Raw genomic sequence first — 16,657 nt, 5'->3', positions numbered from 1 at the left:
AGGATGATCAGGCAGGTACCTTGTCTCTTTACTTTAAGACAGTGGTTCTCAAAGTGGGGTCCAGGGACCCCTAGTGGTCCTTGAGGAAGTTCCAGGGGGTCCCCAGCAAAAAAAGGGGAATAATTTACTTTCATTGTAATTTCATCCATAAGTAACACAATGACAGAATGTATGACTGTTTTGGTCATGGGTTTCAAACACTTTCTGTAATAAAACATCTAAAGTCTTGTCAGATGGGGGCCCATGGTTTAATTTGTGTCACTTTAGGGGTCCTTGACGTGAAAAAGTTTGAGAACCACTGCTTTAAGGAGCTGTTGAACTACAGCTGAGCAGGTGGAGTGGGTAAAGATAACCAGACTGGCAGGATGTAATGTGAGACTGCAGGCTGTGTGGTGGCAATCATGTAGTTGACATTAAGTGTGTTGATTTCAATCTTTCTGTTATTAGGTTGAGTTGAGGTTAAAGAGGATCCCTCCTTTATGTGTCACTTCTGCTCCACTGCAACTATGTATATCATCAAAGCCTAAAAGCTTCTCACAGCACCCAGTGATTGTAGATTACTGTCAGAGGTGTGGCTGATTTAAATTGCTTTCTACATATTTACAGAAGCTGGGCCTGGACGTATGTATGGAATGCTTTCTGTGTAAATACTATTTTATGAGTTAGAGAATTGCTTTTTTCACCCTGATGTGTTACAGCCACACCCTGCTGTTGACAGCAGCATTTACATAAAAAAATATTTATGAACTGTTTGCAGGAGAAAAAAAAATCTTCTTTACATTGTGAAACAGGAGAACCAAAGTACAACTTATCTGTGTTTGCCATAGAACATACTATAGGTCATCAATGATTTATTCATCAGTTGGAAAAAAGAGGTGGACACACTGTGCTTATCTCAGGTGAATTGCACAATGTGGAATTTAAACAGGTGGGCTGTCCTCGATTGAAATGTAGGTGTGGACACAATAACACGAACACCTTTACTACTTTTGTGAAGCTTATAATGTATCAGAGAAATGTTAAATCAACTATAGTCATTTTATTTTGATTGGTGGTTAGAAATGTGTTGGATTGCATTAAACTACACACACACCTTATCAATATATGAGGTCTAACCTGTACTTTGTGAGATTTTTAAATATTAACCTGTAGATACTTTCTGTTTCCAAACAAGTAACAGAAAGTAGAAATGTCTCACTCTAAATGCTGACGTATTAATGTCAGTTAATGACTAAGATGAATATTTATGATATTTACTTGAGTACAGCTGATGAGAAAGATCAAGGCCAAGTGAGACTACCCTGCACCTCGTCACTCCACTGTGTCCACATACTGTCATGTGTCATCTTGGTTCCTTTTTACCTTTTTCTTGCTTGTCCTTCATTCCTCCCTCTCCCCGCAGGTATGAAGGTGTTGGCTCAAGGAGTAACAGCTCTGGGTGTGCGTCAGACACACCTACTGCAAGCATGAGACGGAGCAGCATGCTGAACTCATTTCTTCCCACTGAAGTATGAAGTTGCATTGTTTGACTCTTCAAGCTGAGGTGCTTCCAACTCCCATAAACACAATAAAGTAGAGCATATTTTTGCTAAAACAAACACACATGTTTTGTAGTTATGTATGCTATCTCTGCTGTCTCTATTATCTGTGGTTTTTTTTGGCAGAAGAGAGAAATGAGCATTCCTCAAACCAGACCTTGACTCCTATCAAAGGTAATTCCACAGGGTGTGTGTCTGATAAGCACTGATACTTGGAAATTAACAAGTTCTTAATCATGAAGTCTATCAGGCAAAAATCAGATGTGAAAATATCCAGTTTTGAAAAACAAGTTAAACCTTTTTCTACTTCACAATTATCTTCTGTGCCCCATCTGTCTTTATTTCTATGATGGTTAACATTGTTACAGTGTGTCATCTTTCTGGTGTAAAAACTACCTTAGTATTTTGATGCTGTACAAGTACAAATCTACTAGATAACAAGTTATACAACTCTGAGAGACAAGTATTATATAGCTCATATTAACAAATAATGATATATGGCACATACAAATCGAAATGAGACATTTACTGTCATGTGTAAAGTACTAATGATGATCTGATATTCAGCCATCGAGTGACTGGTTCTGCTACATTCCACCATGATTGTATGTATAAGTGGAAACAGTCAGTCTTTTATAATGTCCTGTCACGTCTTGTGTTTCATGGACCTGATACCAGAGCTGCAGCTGTATCAGGTTCATAGACCATGTCTAGCCAGTTATGTAGAGAAAGACAAAAACTAAGGAAAAAAACTCTCAGACTCTCATCTGAACTTTTATCTCTTAAAGTGTGATATTAGGAGCTTCATATTGCTCCCTCAGGGTTCGTAACCTGTTTACTGATCACACTTTTTTTTTTAAAAACAACACATTTCTTAGAAAGTAAAAAATCACAAGAATGAACACATGCAGGAAAAACTCCTAGAAATATAAATTCACGGCCTGTGAAGCGGCTGGAGTGTGTGTGTGAAACAGGTCCGCCCGGTTTGCTCCTCTGCTGCTTTTACTGACGACACACCTGCTGGCCTGGGAGGAGCTGAAACAGGTGGACGTTCTTTAACTGAGGGGAGACGCCGCAGGAGACGAAGAGAGGAGTAAGAGAAGAGAGTGAGGAGTCGGAAGAAACACACTCGGACTCAGATTACAGACGCAGGCCTGAACAGCCTCCCAAGATGTCGAAGCATAAGGATAACAGTCCTGCAAAGATCAGCAAGTGAGTTTGGACAGTTTCCTCTCTCTCTCTCTCTGTCTGTGTGTGTGTGTGTGTGTGTGTGTGTGTCAGGTTTCCCAGTGTTATGTTACTGTCTCCTTGTCTCGTCTCCTCTCCTCTGTTGCTGCCTCACACTGTTTTCCGCTGACAGGCTGACCTGAAATGTGGTTCATGCTGCATGTGGGCATTTTTTGTACTATGATCCTGTTAATGTTTGCACAGGACGGAGCTGTTTTATTTCTCTGGACAAAGTGTAACACAGGACTCAGGTGCAATATGAAAGCAACAATGATCCAACTGTTATATTCTATACAAATATCTGCCTTTCATTCATTCTTGGCTAAATGAATGAACTCTCCCTCCAATATGTAATGTCACAGTCTTTTTTTCTCATAATACCACCATGTTACTGTTCTTAGATGTTGAGTATCACAGTCCATTTTACTTTGCTGATTCTTGTCACCTCACCTGACACCTGTACTGAACCACAGCACGTTTGTGTCTTTGTCCAAGGGGTGTATCATCAAAGTTTACTGACTGACTAAATCTGTTTGCAATGCCAGCCAATAAGCCGGATTTCTGACTCATGAAGTTGATAAGTCAACAGAGAAAATATTATATGTGTAACTTGTTGTCTTTGCTGTGTAGAGGAACCAGTGGTTGGGCAGGTGAGTAGTGTTTGAGTAGAGGAGTCTTTTATGAGATTCCTAATGGCGATAAATGTGTAGAAATTGTGCAACCTCAACCCCGCTCCTCTCAAAGTGACTAAGCAAGTGTTTGCTCCACATTCCTTGCGGTGCGAGCTGTCACCCGGGGGGGACACATACATGAGTGCTCCCTCACAAAGGGGTGTGCCGTGCGACTGAGAGACTCGAGATTGTGAGTGACAGAAGACAGGAAGGGCTGAAGGAGTGGCAGGGCAGGGTCTTCCTGCTGCTTGGTCTGTTTGTCTTAAACAGCACAGTGACGATCAAGCTTGAATGGAAGCGAGTGAGTCTGTTGCCTAAATACAGTCACTTTGCTTCTGGTATACAACACATGCATGACACTTGAAAAATTTCTTAAAGGACAGGTTCTCAATTTTTCAAGTCTGTCTTAAAACAACAGTCAGGTGCCCAAATGAACAATGAAACAGGTTTTCCTTACTGTGATCATTCCTCCTGTTCATGCTGGCTGTTACAAGATCCCTTTCAAATGTGCTTTCAGTATAAGTGATGGAGAACAAAATCCACAGTGTTTTGTTCAAAAATGTAATTAAAAGTTTATCTAAAGCCAATATGAATCCAGATGAATATCTTCCAAAGTTATTTTCTTTTTACAATAAAATTCTTTTTGTTTTCCTGTTGAGATGCAGTGGAAGGATTGTAACAAAAACTTTTTGGCACTAAAAAGACTAACTTTGAAATATATCCGTGTTATTTGACTAACTCAGACTGCTGAAGCATCATATCAGCTTCAGATAAACTTTTAAATACATTTTTGTTCCTTGTACAGGAAGAATGTGGATTTTGTCCCCTATCACTTACATTGGAAGCACATTTGAAAAATATCTTTTAATGTCCAGCATGAACAGGAGGAATGATTACAGCAAAAATCATTGTTCATTTGGGTGCCTGACTGTTGTTTTAAGACAGACATGAAAAACTGAGAACTTGTCCTTTAATGATTATGGTGACATTATGTTTGCAATGTGGGATGCAGTGAATGAACACATGTTGGACTTGGCTATTTCCAGCACAGATAAGCGCCTGAATGAGTAAAGGAGCAATAAAAAAAAGTCATCTTTTTCCAGCACCCCGCCTACTACTGTGCGAGCCATAATGTCTGACATAATTACTACAACTGTCATTTCTACTCTGGAATTTAATAACAACATTTAATTTGATAAGGGCTGAATGGTGCAGTGTGACAGGTTTGTCTCAGGAGGAATGTCTGTGTCACACACAGACTACATTCCTGACCACTTAATGGGAGGGGATGAGGGTGTGTGGGGACCCAATCTATCCTCTGGGTCCTGATCTGGGTGTGCCAGAGTAAGAAGGTGGAATGACAGAACAAACACCCTGAGAGCACAAACACGTCTACAGAAAGTGTTCATGAGTGACATGCCGATGAAGAATTATGCTGAGCAAGTGAAGGAATCTTCTTTGTTCGGACTTTCAGTGGGTTTTATGTTCACATGTAAAACACCAGATATAGAGTCCTCTCATTCCACATGTCTGATGTCTCATTTAGGCAGTGACTGACACAGTAACAGAGCACAAGTAACATTATTTGTCTTCAAAACTACTCGGGTAAAAGCGCAAAGCAGCTCTGTTTGATTTTAGAATGTATTTAAGAATAAATACACAACATGCGATTTAATCAAAGTAACAAGAGTACCTGCTTGCATTTCTGGGTGTTTCCTAATGTGTTAATATCCTCCAATCATGCAAACAAACATCTCAAGACTCAAGTTCCAATTTGTGTCATTGGTCAGAAGGATTTTCACCATCATCTTTCTCTTGGGTGTGTTTTTTTACGCAGGAGCCAGGCCACTGACTTGGCTGTGGTGATTGCTCGCATGCAGAAGAATGCAGACCAAGTAGAGAGGAATATCCTGCAATGTGAGGAGCTGCTGCATTTGGTAAGAAGTCCACACACACCAGAGCTGGAGACCTGAGGTCACACTCAGATCACGAAAATGAAGACGTATCACTCGGCTACCATGATAAACTTGATTCTTGAAAACACATACTTGATTTCTTTAGGAAATCCCTGCAATGGAACTTAGGCATTTTCTTTGACCTGAAGCATCATGCTGCCACTAATGGTGAAAATACAAAGTGTGCAAAAGTCTGTTTTGCTTTGTTTTGGAACCTATGCTTTTTGTAAAATCTCCTTTTTTGCTTTGTTATGAAGATTTGAGCTCTAAGAGACACACTTGCACACATGCATAAAGTATATACAGTACACATATTCATACTATGCTTCTAATTTAAAGAGATTAGACACTATAAATCAATTCAAAAACACCAAAACTTCACCTGAAAAGCTTTTTCATAATCAGTTAGATAAGCTCAGAGCCACATAAATCAAGTCTGTTCTACTTAGCTAAAAGGTTTTAATGCAACAACAACAATTTTAAGTCTCTTCTTGCTCCTGTGTAGGACACAGAGCGCGATGGGAAGAATCAACCCCTGATCTACCAGAAGGAGAATGCAGAGAACCTGGCAGAGGCTGAGGGGCTGCTGAAGGATCTCTTCATGGATGTGGACAAGGCCAAGAAGCTGCAGCACCCGCAGACTAATGAGATAGAGAGAGAGTGAGTTTTTTTTCTGAACCATCACAAAAAGAAAACATACAAACACACGCATGCCAGCAGACTCACCTGAAACTCATTGCATAACATCAAGATATGCAACAAACTATCATTTCCACATTCCCTTTCTGCTGCTCTCCTCCCGTCTTCTCACTGCTGACTGGGTCTGATTCTTTTCACTTTCAGTGTGAGAAATCTCCATGACCGCTGGTCTAGGGACTGTGCGACCTACAGGGAACTGTATGACCAGGTGCAAGATCTGGTGCTGACACAAAAGATCGACTGGGATCCTGTGTTGGATGAAAAACTGGTCAGTTGATGCAACATTGAGCACAAAACATATTCAAGTCAATCTTGAGTTTTAGTCACTGAACATCTTCCCCATGCTTGTTAAGTTCACATGTTTAACAGCTGTTGTGTTTTACAGAAACAGTTAAAGGCAGAAGTATACGGCCTCAACCTGAATGATGTAGAGAAGCAGATTGCAGAACATAACATTCTGCACCAGGAGATCGAAGCGTACAGCGCCCAGATGCATCCCAGCACCACCACCTCACAGGTAACAACACAATACATCATGCACACACTCTGCAAGAACACATGCAGGATGAATCATGTTGGTTTCTCAGGTGGCAGCCGAGTAAAAACATTTTCCTGTTTCTACATCTTCTTTGTTCATAGGAGGAGTACGCCGCCATCAAGGAGAAATATGACAAACTTCTTGTGAGTTGTTGTTTTTCTCACTTATTGAGTCTGAGGCTTCAATGTGTGCTGTTGGATGGAGTTCAGTCATGTTCAGAGGGATATGTATACCGTTTGTGTATAATGCATCTTGTGTGCTTTGCAGGAAAGCTCCCAGCAGAGGCGCAGCCACCTAGCCTCTCTGTACGAGTACATGCAGAGCTGCAGTAAGGAGCTGGTCTACCTGTCAGGCCAGCAGGAGAGAATCCTCCAGAGAGACTGGAGTGACCAGATGGCTGACCCCCCAGGCATCCGCATGGAGTACGAGGTGAGATACACTTCATGTAGATCCCAAAGTAGTGCATGTGTCCAGTTGGTGAGATGTGATGACTTCTTTTAATTTCCTGGTTTACTGTGTTGTCTTGTGATCAGAGGGATGTGCTCAGTTTAAAAAATAACATTGAAACTTCATTTGTCAGCTTGCCCTCTCTTGGCCGGTTGTAACAGCTAGGGACCCAACTGGTGTAACCAGTACGGCACATAGTAACTACTTAGCTGCTGGGAGAATTTGATTTGAATACTTGAAACACAATTTCATGTCTTCTACATCCCTATTTGTTATTTCTGTTTGTGTGCAGAAATTCAAAAATAATGGACTGCTAGCACATGAGAAAGAGGTCAACCAGCTTCAGGCAGAAGGAGACCGTCTGGTTGAAATGAAACACCCTTGCAGCCCAACAATAAAGGTACATCTGTGTCAGACTTTAGAAATGTATAATGACTGTGATAAATCATAATAGACGTCTATGACATAAGATTTCTTATGGTTGAGTAAATGGAAATCATATCAAACAGAATATGATCAATTATACTTCTATCAAATTACATTGAACTGAATTTAACTGAACTGAGGTGATTTTTTTGTGTTTTGTCAGGCACACAAAGAAGCCGTGCAGAATGAGTGGCAAGCCTTTCTCAACTTGTGTCTAGCACAGGAAGTTCACCTGGACAACATTGAAGACTACAAGAAGGTAGAGGGTCTCTGACTGCCACACTATGACTGACTATAATAATATTTCTTCTTCCTGTTCACCTCAGCACATTGTTAAGAACAACAATGTTTGTTCTTTGCAGTTCCAGCTGGATGCAGAGACACTGTCAGAGTCCCTGGAGAGACTCAAATCCACTCTGGACCCAAAGTCTTTGTCTGCCAAGAGCAACCCTGAGGTCCTTATGGCACTGGAGGTACAAGTGTTGTCTGATGATATGGTTGCTATGCAGCTCTACAAAAGTATAGAAACATTACTCTGAGTTCTCTAGGTGTTGCAAAAAAGTTTAAAAAAAATCTTCCTGATACATGATTACAGATTTTATGTGAGCATGTTGTTGAAACCTGCAGTAGGTTTCAATACTGCAGATTGCTATAATATATTAAAAGACGATTTACAACCCTTTGTCATACATTGATTATCAACCCAAAGACTAGCTTTTGCTCCTCAACACTGACCTATTGATCAAGGTCCTTATTTATTAACCAAATTAAATTTCAGGATGCTCTGAGGAGCCAGTTTAGAAGTAAAAAACGTTTTTCACTGAGTTTGAGGAATAAGACACATTTATTAAGCTACTGACACTTAGAGCAGCATCCTAAGGGATCAGATTATTGATCAAATGTATACTCCGGACAGGAAGAGCCAATCGGACACTAGTTTTGCTATATTGTTCATTAATAAAATCCTTACATTTTACTCATTCTAGAGAACATTTTTTTAAAAGTTAATTTTATTCATGTTAAAGCTTTTATTTCTCCTGTAGCAATTTATCTGTGAAATTTAGAAGAGTCAAATATATTTATAATATTTAAATAGGAATCAATAAGTAGGAATGAATGACAAAATTAGCTGAAACAAAGAAATGAAAAAAACAAAACAAAAAACACCGAGCTGGAGCAGGAAAGTCCACTGCTGGTAGATGAGGAACATTGGAGAAAACACATAACAAGGAGAATTAGTTCCACACTGACCAGCGCAGACAATGAAGATGTTTGGAAAGTGATTGGAAACAAAATCATTGTCAGCTTTTTTCTTGTTGTTTGCACCCCTGATAAATGCAAAAAATAAGAAGTGGTGTAATATTTGATCAAATTTTCCAACAAATGCATATAAAAGGCTAAAACTTCTCTCATTCCAATTATACATATTGTGTTATACATTGAATTTACATGTACATAAGTCAAATCAGGAACAGATCTTTTTAGATGAGTCCATGTACCAGATTTACTCAGCATCCAGTTATCTCAGTAAATCTGCTTCTCGGAGCAAGACTCTGGTAGTTGAAGATGTCTGGCTGCACTTTTTAAAGTTTGCAGCCCTAACCTGCTTTAAATAGGATCAGCAAAATCAGTTGTGTAACTTTTACTAATTTGGTAATACTTTCAGGGAGATGAACCAGCAGTGAAAAGGAATGAGCAGCGCTTAGCTGCCCTCAAGGAGCTCAGCAGCAATGTCAAGCCTCTGAAGTTACGTCGAATCAAGCCCACCAAACACACTACTGTAGTGTCCCTGTGTGACTGGGAAGATGAAAATGTAAGAGAAGACAAGTGTGACAAAATTTTGGAAAACATTCTTGGGGACGTCATCTTTAATTTATCATCTTCTCTGTCTGTTTTAGGACACAGTGAGGCGTGGTGAGGAGCTAATCCTGAAGTCCAACTCGGATAGTAAAAAGTGGGAGCTTCAGAACAGCACTGGGAAGATCAAAACCCTGCCTGGTGCGTGTTTCATGACCCCACCGCCTAATACTGAGGCCTTGGAGAAAGTAAACAGGTATAAAGTGACAAACTCAACACCTCGGTATGTGTTCCCTCCATTATTCAAAGCTTAACCCCTGACTGATGATTTTAAATGAAACGTTGTGTCTGTGTGTGTTCAGTCTGGACAGAGAGCTTACAGACTTGAAGAGCCGTAGATCTGCTCTATTGGCCTCCTTGAAAAACCCCATTGTGGAAGTGGTTCGCCCTCAGAAGGCAGGTTAGAAGAAAAACATTTTCACAGAACAGCCTCTTTTTTTCAATAACTTTCAGACCATAAAAGAGTCTTTGCTGGAATGTTTGGGCTTGTCTAACACTATTTCAATGTGGTCGTCTTTGCTTCTTCCCAGCCACTGCAGCCAGTGCCCCAGAAGATCCTAAAACTGCAGAGCTAGCCAATAAATTTGACAATATCAACAATGCCCTGGATCAGAATAAAAAAGAAATCCTGAGCAGACTGAGGACCCCTCTAGACAACCGTAACCCAATACAAGACCTGACGAACAGGCAGCAAGAGAACGAGGTGAACATGAGCAACATCATGCTTTAATAATATGATCTCTGCTACAGTTTCATTAACTTATCAATGTTCTAAATGTCCTTAGCATGTTCACATTTGACTTGTTGTGATCAATAACACCACATGACTTGCCCTCCAGAAATCTGCTCTGACAGTAAAGAAGCTGGAGTCTGAAAAGTCTGTGGTCCAGAGAGAGATGGACCCTATTCTGGCCAAGAAACCCCTGGGACCCACCGCTTCTACCCTGCCCATCAAACTCAGTGCTGCTGACAACAAGATCGATGACATAAACACCCTCATTGATCTTTATAATAAAAAGTGAGAAGATCAGCTACGTTACAACATTTTTCATTCGACAAATGATTCAGTTTCCAGTTTTTATCATTACCTCCTGTTTTTCTCTTTCCTTCTTTCACCAGAGCTATAGCCTCCATGTTCCTAGAGAGGCAGATGCAGAATGTGGAAGACGCTGTCTCTGGGTTTGAGGAGAAACTGGCTAAAGATGGCACCATTCTTGACCAACAGAATGCCCTCCCCAGTTGCAACCAGCAGCTCCAGGTGTTATACTTTATAATGCAACCAAAAAAGTTTTAACAAAGATCAGGATAGGCTCATATGATCCAAACTTGTTTTTTTTTTTAAATTTATCTCTGTTCTTTCTCCTTACGCCATCAAACAGGTAATGCATAAGGATGTTGCCTCAAAGAAAGATGAGGTGAATAAATTGGGCAAAGACTTGGACCTGACAGAGCAAGCATGCAGCTCCTTGCAGCAGAGTTTCAATGAATACTGCCCCGACATCCGCCGTCAGGAGAATAAAGTGAAACATCTGAAGAACCGTTACACAACTGTCAACAATCAGCTCCAAGAGAGGTGAGAAAAATAAAAATATGGCATTATTGTACTTGTATGTATGTGTGTTTTTGTGATTTGTCATTAATGATTAGTGTTGTTTATTTTTTTTCTTCAGGTCTGCTCTCATACAAAAAGCAACCAATCAAAACCAAGACTTCCAGAATGCTGTCCAATCACTGGATTTCTTCTTGGTCAATTTGCCCAATAACAAGATCAAACCTACTGATGATGTGGCACAAATAACGGCCAAGCAGAACTCTCAGAAGGTGAGTGGAAGTATTTCTTTTACATACCCTGTTAACTTGTCTCCAACATCTACAAACAAACAAACTCAAGTCTGTTTCAGCAGCTTTGTCTTATCAGTTGTAATTGTTAAAATGTCCCTTGTTTAGAGAGTGATGGAGGACATCGAGAAGAAATCAGGGGATTTAAACCGAGTCAAGGCTCTTTCCCGTGATCTGCAGAACGTCTTAAATGTGAGTTTCATTTACCATTTGTGACTGAAATAGAGCAGACTAGCACCTCCCAAGTACTAAATCTTTCTGTATCAAATGTATTTCCATTTAGGAATATGAGGTTAAGTCAAACACTTACCGTGGCACTCTGAATGATGCTGATGATACTGATGATGACGACGACAATGATGATGAACCAGTTCTAAAGAAACGTCAAACTATGGCTCAAGCTGTACAGAAAAAGGTACAGTGATAGACAACTGTTTTAAGACGACTCTACTTTTTCTCTAACATTTTGACTTTTTTGTCTTCAATTTTTAAACTTATGTTGCCTTCTGCTTCTACTACAGGAGAAAGATCTACTGAACCTTTTCTCTGAGGTGTCTGCAGAAAATGACCAGCTACTCAGTCACTTGGGGACAGCAAAGAATATCATGGCCAGGGTATGCTATGATGGAATGAAAATAACATGAGCGACAGCAATGCTAAGGTAGAATAATTCTTGGTGTTGTGCACAAAATCATCATTGTTGTATTCTTTATTTTATTCATGTGCAGAATGAAGAGAAAGTAAGTCAGGTAGTCGTCAGTCAGCAACAGCAGCTACAGAGCCAAAAGAAGACCGTGGAGGTTAGTGACAGCCTGAAGAAAGACCTGAACGAGGAGATTACCAGGCGCTTACATGCTGAAAATGACCTTGAAACATACCGGAAGAGGTTCATGTCTCTGAAAAGCAGGAGAGGAGTGGAGAGGTTAGAGGAGAAGGAGGTGGTGCAGTACTACCGGGACCCCAAACTGGAGAAGGAACTACAGTCCCTGAAAAACAGGATCCAGGATGAATCATTGAAAAGGTCAAGAACCAATTCAGACATAGAAATCATCAGTGAGAAGGTAATGAAACTGGAAACACAGCTGACCAAAGTCGAACCAAAACTGGTGACCAAGATACTGACTGAATATGAGAGAGACCCTCAGCTTGAAAAAGAAGCAGCCAAGATCAGAGATGAGATGCAGAGGATACAACTGGAGCTTAAAACAAGAAACACCGAGACCGTTCATGTGAAAACTGAGCTTACGACTTTGGCTCAGCAGAAACCAAAAATCAGGGAGAAGGTTGTGAAGAAGGAAGTGGTGAGGCTTGAAAAGGATCCAGAGATGCTGAAAGCTGTTCTCACGTTCCAGAATGACATTGCAGAGGAGGAATCCCGGTGCAAGTCCCTCAATGATAGCATTTTCAGCACAAGGAGCCAGATAAACACTCTTGAGAGGGTCATTCCCACCATCCAACCCAAGGTAGTCACTAAGGTGGTGAAGCAAATACAACAAGATCTAGAAACACTCCAAGATTCAAACAAGGTACGTATGGCCTTGGAAGACGAGAAAGATCAGAACGTTATCTTGATGAAGGACCTGACCACATTACAACTACGTTATGGTGAATTGGAGAAGCTCAAGCCTAAAGTCGAGGTCAAGGAGATCATCAATGAGATTTACAGAGTCGATCCTGAGACAGAAGTCGAACTGGTGCGTCTGAGGAAAGAGCTGCAGGAGTCTGGCCGAAACCGTACCGATCTAGAGAAAGAAATCAACACAGTGATGGCAACTCTGACTACCCTGCGTGCCCAGAAACCCAAAGTGGAGTACAAAGAGGTAACCCAGGAAGTGATCAAGGAGGAGAAAAGCCCAGAGGTCATCAGGGAATTACAAAGGCTGAACAACCAAGTCTCCCGTCTGCAAGGCAACTATGACACCATCCTAGAGCTGCTGACTCATCTACGCAAAGAAAGAGATGAGCTGAAAGTTGAAAAATCCAAGGTGGAGACAAAGCTAGTGAATAAAGAGGTCATCAAGTATGAGAATGACCCTCTCATTGAGAAAGAGGCTGACAGACTTCGGAGGAATGTTAGAGAAGAGATACAACAACGCCGCAGTGTGGAGGAATATCTCTTTGACCTTCAGAACCAACACATTGTTCTTGAACGGCAGAAGCCAGAGGAGAAGATTGTAATGCAGGAAGTGGTGCGTCTTCAGAAGGACCCCAAGCAGATCCTGGAGCATGAAAAGTTGAACAAGTCCCTGGATGAAGAAGTTAAAGCCCGTAGAAAGCTTGAATTAGAGGTTAGACAGCTCAGACCCCTGGTTCAAGAAAAGGAGCATACCCTGGCTCAGATGGACGATCGCCAGAAGAAGATTCAAGTAGAGTCGGAGCTTAGGCAAATCAAATCTCGCATTCTTGAGCTGGAAAGTTCTCCACCACCCGTTGAGGAAAAGATCATCATTGAGGAAGTCCTGAAAGTGGAGAGAGACCCGAAGTTGGAGAAACTCACTGAAGGTATTCGTGTTGACATGGATAGTGAGGGCACCAATATCAGTCGTCTAGAGAGAGAAATCTGCAACTTGAAACTCAGGTTGGAAATTCTGCAAAAGGAGAAGTCAATTGAGAAGGTTGTTTACAGAGAAGTTGTTCGTGTAGAGAAAGATCCAGCAGTGGAGGCTGAACGGGAACATCTAAGAGAGCTAGTCATGCAGGAAAGGAATCTCAGGCGTGACCAGGAAGACAACCTTCAGAGCATCAACATCAAAATGAGCCACCTCCAGACAACTACGTCTATGACCTCTCAGAAGGAGAAGTCTTTCATTACCAACAAAGATGCTCTGCAGAGAGAGAAGGAGGATCTCCTCAAACAGCTCAAAATGCTAGAGTCTGAAAGACAGGACATTAGCATAGCCTTCCAGCAACAGTCTAAGCTGATGAGTGAGAGAAACCAGCTTGCATGGCAGAGGAGTCATAAGACATCTTCTGAAATACAACGATTGGAGAAAGACATCCTGAATGAAAAAGACAAAATACACCAAAAAGAGACGCTCATCCTTGAACTGCAGGGCAGCATTAAGAAAGACGACCAGTCTGAAACTCACACCAGAGAGACTAATCTTTCCACAAGGATCAGCATCCTGGATCCGGACACTGGCAAAGACTTGGCTCCCTATGATGCCTACTTGCAAGGGCTAATTGATCGCAACCAGTACATTCACCTGTCAGAGCTTGAGTGTGACTGGGAGGAAATCACTTCAACTGGTCCAGATGGGGATACAACAATTCTGCAGGATTGCAAGACTGGGAAGCAGTTCTCTGTCAAGGATGCCCTCAAGGATGGTCGCCTGACCCAGTATGATGTGATCCGTTACAAGGAAGGGAAAATGCCCATTTCTGAATTTGCCCTCCTTGTTGCAGGGGAAACCAAAAAGCCCTATGTTCCTCAATTAAATACCCCAAGATCACCCACCAGACCCACCCAAGCCTCTCCCTTAAACTCCATGCCAACTTCTCTGAGGTCCTCCTATACCAGTCTCAACGCTCACCATAGTGGCAGTTTGGACAACCTCAGTGCAGCAAGTGATGAGCACTTCCCAATCTCTGGTATTTTTGACACCACCACTGAAAGCCGTATGTCTGTGAGAAGTGCCATGACCCGCAAGCTCATAGATACCGACACAGCTCTGAAGCTGCTAGAGGCACAGGCAGCCTCAGGTGGAATTGTTGATTTCACCAAAAAGGACAAATTCTCTGTCCACAAGGCAGCTGAGAATGGTCTCATTGACTCAACACATATGTACAAGCTTCTGAATGCGCAGAAGGCCTTCACTGGAGTCGAGGATCCTGTGACCAAAGAGCGTCTGGCAGTGGGAACGGCAGCACAGAAAGGGTACATTCCCCAAGAAAATGCCAGGAGGTACATGGAGGCGCAGTACCTGACTGGTGGGTTGGTAGATCCCACTAAAGCTGGCCGGCTCACTGTCCAAGAAGCTCTGGCCACCAATCTCATTGACAACACAACAGCCAATAACCTGATAGATGTGTCTTCCCACACAAAAGAGCTGGTAGACCCCATCACAAAGGAGAAGATATCATACAAGCAGGCAATGGACCGGTGTAGGAGAGACATCATCACAGGGCTCCTGATGCTTCCTGCTGCCTCCACCGATGCCACAGATGCCCCGTCATACTCAAACTTTCGGTTTAATTCCTCTTAGAACAAAGTCTAGATGTGCAGTTTGAAATGTGTCACATGCTAAAGGGTGTATGATAATGCTAACAGACACATGTCAAGAAAAAAATGGAAATTGATATGTTTATACACAATTTGAACGCTGCAAAAAATTTCTTTTGGGGTGAAACTGCACACGTGGATCTGTCTTTTTCAGTACTATTTTTGTGTTTGCTGTAAAAATGAGGGTAATGTTTTTTTTTGTATGTTTATTTTTTTCAGCATTCTCAAGCTAAATCCTGCATAAATGCCTAATAAACTCCACAAGCCATGCACTCATTTTTTTCTTATTGTTTGAAATATTAACGTTTAAATCATTACAACACATGCATATAATTGAGTCAATGTAATTCATGCAGTAGACAAGGTTTGGGGCATTCACAACACATGTAACAATGTTTACTATCAAATGATTGTCTTCATTCTGACATCTGGTTTTTAGCCATGCTAGCAGCGTGGTTTTAGGGATGGTAACGAAGGTCGGTCAGTCAATTGACCGAAATGTCTCATCAATTGCTGGATGGATCGCCATGAAATTTTGTACAGACATTCATAGTCAGACAATGTGTCCTAAATACTTTGATGATCCTCTGACTTTTCATGTAGCAGTACCATTGGGTTGATATAAGTGGTTTTGAAATGTCTCAACAACTATTGGATAGATTGTCATGAAGTTTGGTACTGACATTCATGTCACCCTCAGGATGAATTGTGATAACTTTGATCAGCCTCTGACTTTTAGTCTAGTACCATCAAGTCTACATCTTGCTTTGTCCAATTTAATTTAAGTACTTACAAAACTAACAACATTCCCATCAGCCTCAGCTGTACTTTGTGTTTGGTGCTAATTAGCTAAAGTTAGCATCCTATCATGGTGAACTAAGATGGTGAATATGAGCCGTCTCTACACATCAGCATCTTAACATCACACTGATGTTAGCATTTAGCTGAAAGCACCATTGTTTCTAAGCACAGCCTCACAGAGTTGTTAGCATGGCTGTAGACACTTAGTCTTCTTAATATTACTATGGGAAATATACAATTTATGATGCATATCTTCCCATTCCCATAAACAACTTGCTCCACAAGACAGTGAATCATCTACTGTACAAATAAAGCATACTGCATGAACAAAGGACAGAGAGGTTTGGTTTATGTGGGAATAAATTTTACACATGATTTGACTTTGACCCTGTGTGATTGTTGGTGCCAGTCATAGTCTGTCCAGGATCTCAAGAACA

The 16,657-nt window shown here is 41.3% G+C and overlaps 1 protein-coding gene across 1 annotated transcript; it reads left to right on the top strand.

Annotated features, from left to right (window-relative positions):
- The first annotated feature begins 1,369 nt into the window (after positions 1-1,369).
- Positions 1,370-16,657, top strand: evplb (envoplakin b). The gene is made up of 22 exons (XM_067571034.1): positions 1,370-2,750; positions 5,274-5,373; positions 5,897-6,051; positions 6,235-6,358; positions 6,476-6,607; positions 6,730-6,771; positions 6,896-7,057; positions 7,368-7,475; positions 7,665-7,760; positions 7,864-7,974; positions 9,168-9,314; positions 9,400-9,554; positions 9,661-9,758; positions 9,889-10,061; positions 10,198-10,376; positions 10,478-10,616; positions 10,738-10,931; positions 11,029-11,179; positions 11,306-11,389; positions 11,481-11,612; positions 11,719-11,811; positions 11,926-16,657. The coding sequence occupies exons 1-22, from the start codon at positions 2,710-2,712 to the stop codon at positions 15,400-15,402; spliced, it is 6,093 nt and encodes a 2,030-aa protein (XP_067427135.1). The 5' UTR covers positions 1,370-2,709; the 3' UTR covers positions 15,403-16,657.

The sequence above is a fragment of the Thunnus thynnus genome, chromosome 17 (genome assembly GCF_963924715.1).
Source record: "Thunnus thynnus chromosome 17, fThuThy2.1, whole genome shotgun sequence".
Classification (NCBI taxonomy): Eukaryota; Metazoa; Chordata; class Actinopteri; order Scombriformes; family Scombridae; genus Thunnus; species Thunnus thynnus.
Note: the sequence above shows the minus strand (reverse complement) of the source record. Positions and strands in the feature narration are given on the sequence as shown.

Excerpts from the sequence above, each read along its gene's own strand:
- evplb (XM_067571034.1), top strand. The coding sequence starts at position 2,710 with ATGTCGAAGCATAAGGATAACAGTCCTGCAAAGATCAGCAA. Across the intron at positions 9,759-9,888 it reads GGTTCGCCCTCAGAAGGCAG|CCACTGCAGCCAGTGCCCCA; the intron begins GTTAGAAGAAAA and ends GCTTCTTCCCAG. Across the intron at positions 11,613-11,718 it reads CTCAAGCTGTACAGAAAAAG|GAGAAAGATCTACTGAACCT; the intron begins GTACAGTGATAG and ends CTTCTACTACAG.